General features: G+C 45.6%; 1 protein-coding gene across 1 annotated transcript; it reads right to left on the bottom strand.

Annotated features, from left to right (window-relative positions):
* Window positions 1-1,974: 1,974 nt before the first annotated feature.
* Window positions 1,975-4,645, bottom strand: LOC127743772 (ribosomal protein S3, mitochondrial-like). The gene is made up of 2 exons (XM_052255951.1): window positions 2,582-4,645; window positions 1,975-2,496 (listed from the first exon to the last, which is right to left on the bottom strand). Exons 1-2 carry the CDS (start codon window positions 4,215-4,217, stop codon window positions 2,105-2,107), a joined length of 2,028 nt encoding a protein of 675 aa, XP_052111911.1. The 5' UTR covers window positions 4,218-4,645; the 3' UTR covers window positions 1,975-2,104.
* Between the last annotated feature and the right edge of the window lie 8 nt (window positions 4,646-4,653).

Below are 4,653 nucleotides of genomic sequence, written 5' to 3'. Positions count from 1 at the left end.
TCTTTCTTCCTTGGATGCTGTTGCATCATTAGATAGGACTTTCTTTGATCGTTCGCGCACAAGAAAAGAAGTCCGTAAGGTTGAAAAGGGATTTGTTTTTAACTCTAGCTCTGACTCAACGTTGGGATTCCTCCTTTTCAACAAGTTCTTTCAGAATCTGTTGATATGAGATTCAACCGATAGCGGATTAATAAAGTGCAGTCGATGTGACACAATACAACGACAAGCGAATCTGCTCTAATCTCACGGGTAGGTACTTAACAGGAGAGAGGGATCCGCGCTAGCCTATTTCGCGTTGGGAAACTCTACCGAAGTGTATGTGTTAAGGATATAGTCATTTCACCGATACGGATAACCGACTTGAGGAGGAAGACCCCTTTCATTTTTGAAGTACCTAGGGGTACTAATACTAAACAAAGGCAAGTTGGGAAGGATGTTTTTCCATTACCAAAGAGCCACAAAGGCGGATTAATAGCCGTCGGAATCCAACAAAGCAGTGTAGGATTAGGATAAATAGCTCCTAAATCCACTAACCCAGGAAGAATGCCATCAACTCCCTCCATCCAACAGCCGGTAAGCAAGGAATATTCCCAGTCAAACTGCTATTACCTGCTCGTCTATCCTCCAGGACAATAAGTATTTTCCCATCAACAGCCAATACAAAAAATTTCCATGATAGCCGAGGCTGCTAACAACCGAAAGAGGGACTGATAGGAGTTTGTTGCCGAAACCGTCTCGCTACCACAGGTTTCCCTTACCTACCGGAATGAAATACAGGAATTAGAACCAGAAACTGCCGGGATGAACAGATGGAGGTATTCACCCAATAGTAGCTACCCCACCACTGGGTATTGTTCCCCTACAACGCAGTGGTTAAGTTCTTTCTTTCCCCGATCTACTAGCTACACAGGGATTCACCAAATAAGAGCTACACTGCTTCGTTGCCCTTATTGAATAGCCCTTGGTGCCTTAGGAATTTCGTATAGTATAAATCATCCGCATATCCTCGATACTCAATTTACTTTTACATCTCTCGTGCCACACAAACGGAATTTACTTAACTCGGTCAAAGAGAAATACAATTCGAAATGAGCGCACCATGAAAACGTTCTAATCCAACTCTGTCTGCTCTAAAGCATCCAGGCCATAAGCCAAGCATTGAATTCTTACCCCTTGGCTAATCCAACTCTAAACCTAAACTTCGGATTCAATCCAGCCCCAAGCTGGGGCTACCCTTTTTTTTACCTACCGGATCCAACGATTCGAGGTCTGCCCGCCCTAATGACCGAATGCGGCGGTCCCTCCCAATCGGTCATTAGGGCGGCACCCCGGTTTTCTGAGTGCCACCCGTAAACTGTTAAAAACAGAAAGTATCATGGTACGTCGTCCACGGGGTTTGGGAAGTGCCTTTGCTCCCTTTCCCAATCGTGGACGCGGTGACCTAATTCCAGATCGAGTCTGAAATCTCGACCTTTAAGGCTAGAATTCCATTTCATTTGTTCGAGAATTCTTAAGATTTGCTGCAGTTTGAGCGGAGAAGCCGTTTCCAGTCTAAGATCGTCAAAAAGCTTCTGGAGCATGTCCTTCCTTGGTTTCCTACCTTTTATTATAAAGAAAACTTTTTCAATGCGGTTTTTCAACCACATCGGATCAGGGGCTTCCGGCACCCCCATGGGGGGATTGGGAGCCTGTTGTGATGTGTGATGGGCCCACCACATTCTCCCCTGCTCCGGCAGCGTTCGCCGAATCCACTCGCTGCCTTACCGAGGAAGGCCCTATTTCTTCCCTGGGATCACTGTCTCGTGCCTCCGGGTTTCTTGAAGCGGGCTCGGCTTCGCTATTTTCCGTACCCTCACCTGATGGTGACCGGTTAAGGTATTTTAGCCAACTCTCCGAGCCACTGTTCCCTGAATTTGTCCCAGTTGCCATCCAAGGAACCACAGAGGCTCCTTCGGTAATAAGGAACAATAATCCTAAACAAATAAGGAAGGAAAAACACCCGGGGAGGCCCAACTGACATAATGCAAAGGAGAGGGCCCGACCCCCCACCCTTCGCCTAATTCTTTTGAATCCCGGCCCGGTTTTTCCCCACTAACCAATTACGTTACGACCACTTAACAAACTTGGTTGACGAACATGGTTTATGCGCCGCTAATGTAGCGGCTTGTCGAGCATTTGCAAAATTCACACCATCCATTTCAAATAGGACTTGTCCCGTGGACACACGAGCAATCCAACCCGTAGGATTTCCCTTTCCTCTTCCCATTCTGACTTCTGTAGGTTTCCCGGTAATAGGGATATCCGCGAAAACTCTTACCCATATCTTACCATTTTTTCGGAATTGTCCGCTCATAGCACGATGGAAGTGTCCGATTATAGCCCGACGCGCTGCTTCAATGGCTCGATATGAAAGACGACCAGCTCTACAACTTTGAGTGCCATATCTTCCAAAACCTAGTTTTGTTCCGTCTGGTTCGCAACCCCTACTACATCTGCCTTTACGATATTTACTAAATTTCGTACGTTTCGGATATAGCACGTCCCTTTTTTTTTTTACTATATGAAATCCACACTTTGACACCTGAGATTCCGTAACGAGTAGATACTTCCGCGGAAGCATAATCGATTTTCTGGTTAAATACATTACGAGATGTTTTTCCATACTTTCCGCATTCAGTTCTAGCTATTTCTGCGCCTTCAGATCGACCTGAACAACATATACGGATCCCCTCTACCCCTTTTTTCATTACTAATGGAATATCCTTTACTATTCTACTAAAAATGGAACGAAATGATCTTGTTTTCTTTCTCAGTTGAAAAGAGATGTCTTGAGCAATCAAAGAAGCACTTTGATAAACAGATTTGATCTTGACCGACTCAATTAAGGTATTAGTGTTTGTTCTATTAGACAACAAAGATCGCATTTTTATAACTTCGTTCAAATAATAGTTGTACCCGTACGGAATTCTTCTGTTTCTCGGTATGATCTCTATCATCATCTCTATTCCCTTTATCCATTCTCCTATCCTACCTAGGTCTATGAATTTCTCTATCAATTCCATTACCTTATCCTTACCCATGAGGTTCCAACATTTGATCCTTAATTTGCCTAGGAGTTTTTCCCGGGCATCCTCCAAAATAATGGGATTATACATCCCAACTCTATCCCTTGGAAATAAAAAGGTAGCACCGAAGAAAGGAAAAAGCGAGATGGTGGTTTTTGTTGTTCCCGCGAAGCGAAGATCATTCGCCAAGCGAATGAAGTGGGTCAACCTCTTTTTGGCTTCGGCCAAACACTTTTTCTCGCTGGTCGAGCTTTCTACAAAAAAAGCGATGCGAGAACGTATTCTCTTATCTAAGCTTCTTCCCTGCGCATTCGCTCCCCCCATCGTAGATGGTTCAGCCACGCCCGGTGTCACGAAATGATTGAGAACTACGACGGGGTCGAAATGAATTTTGTTCTTTCTATTCAATAAGTATTGCATTACCGAATAATTCAAGGAGGGGCGCACTGCAGGGAGGGTCCTTTTAAATAGATGACCCGCCGGGCCGTCGGAGCGGGACTTCTTGGGGAAAAAGAACTTAAAAAACTTCGTTTTTCTGAAGGAGTCGTCATTTTCTATCAGGAACGCTATGTCATTTACAACCCCGGCGTATTTCGGATGCTTGAAGGCCCCGCTGACCCGAAGTGATTTAGAAAGATTCTTCTTTATCGATGGTGATCGGTCATGGTATCCATAGCGTTGCTTCTTTTTCGGCCAAATCCTAATTTCGTTTTGCTTCCCCCCTATCGCTAGGGCGTCGAGCCTGATCGGCTCGACTCTTTTCCCTGCCCTCCGGCCTCTCACTTCGTTTCGTTCTTCTTCTGTATTGTAGCTGGAATGAAGACACCCGATCGGCCCGACTTTCCCAAATGCCCACCACCGGTCCTTCACCTTTCCGGGTCTGGATTTTTCGCGTCGTTTCAGTCGTCGTGGTCGACGGGGAAGAAAGAAATGAATGAATGTTCTTTTGGGAAAATGTATAAGAATACACCTACCGAGACGGAAGCCAAAGGTGAGTCTCGCAGGTGGACGTATCGAACCGAAATAAGATCTCAGATTTACATCTTTATACACTAATTTACCATAATAATAAATAGAGTCAATGGTGACTCCCTCCAACCTAAGGGACTGGGGAATAGCCGCTTCTTTCTTGCTTGATAGAGGGGCTTCCATTCACCAACGCAGACAACAAGTGCTCTCCGAACCGTGCTGGATAGTCACCCATCACACGGCTCTCAAACCCAACCTGTGGTGAATCCCGGGAGACAAGGTCAAAGCGCTTGATCCTTTGCCCCATACTTTGAGATGCTTCTCCCCGCCGATCAAGCAGCGACGCTGCTCGTGATAGGCTTTGCTTTAAGCCGCTATCGTTCGGTTCGAATAAATAAGTCAAGTCCCCTCCGGTCGGTTCGCTCAGGTGGTCTTCCCTTATCTTCTCTAACGTTCAGAGTAGTTCTGGTTTAAAAAAGGAGCACCGGCCGAGCGCCCTGAATGAATAAGAAATGGACAGCAAAGGGAATCAATGATTCTTATTCAACCGAGTTGAAGTTAGCAACATGTCGATTACACACCGGAGGTTGGTAAGAACTGAGGGACAATGCCCCCCTAA

The sequence above is a fragment of the Arachis duranensis genome, unplaced genomic scaffold, assembly GCF_000817695.3.
Source record: "Arachis duranensis cultivar V14167 unplaced genomic scaffold, aradu.V14167.gnm2.J7QH unplaced_Scaffold_111576, whole genome shotgun sequence".
Classification (NCBI taxonomy): domain Eukaryota; kingdom Viridiplantae; phylum Streptophyta; class Magnoliopsida; order Fabales; family Fabaceae; genus Arachis; species Arachis duranensis.
The sequence above is the reverse complement of the archived record's forward strand: the minus strand, read 5'-3'. Positions and strand labels throughout refer to the sequence as shown.

Excerpts from the sequence above, each read along its gene's own strand:
- LOC127743772 (XM_052255951.1), bottom strand. The coding sequence starts at position 4,217 with ATGGAAGCCCCTCTATCAAGCAAGAAAGAAGCGGCTATTCCCCAGTCC. Across the intron at positions 2,497-2,581 it reads TACTCGTTACGGAATCTCAG|GCAGATGTAGTAGGGGTTGC; the intron begins GTGTCAAAGTGT and ends AATATCGTAAAG.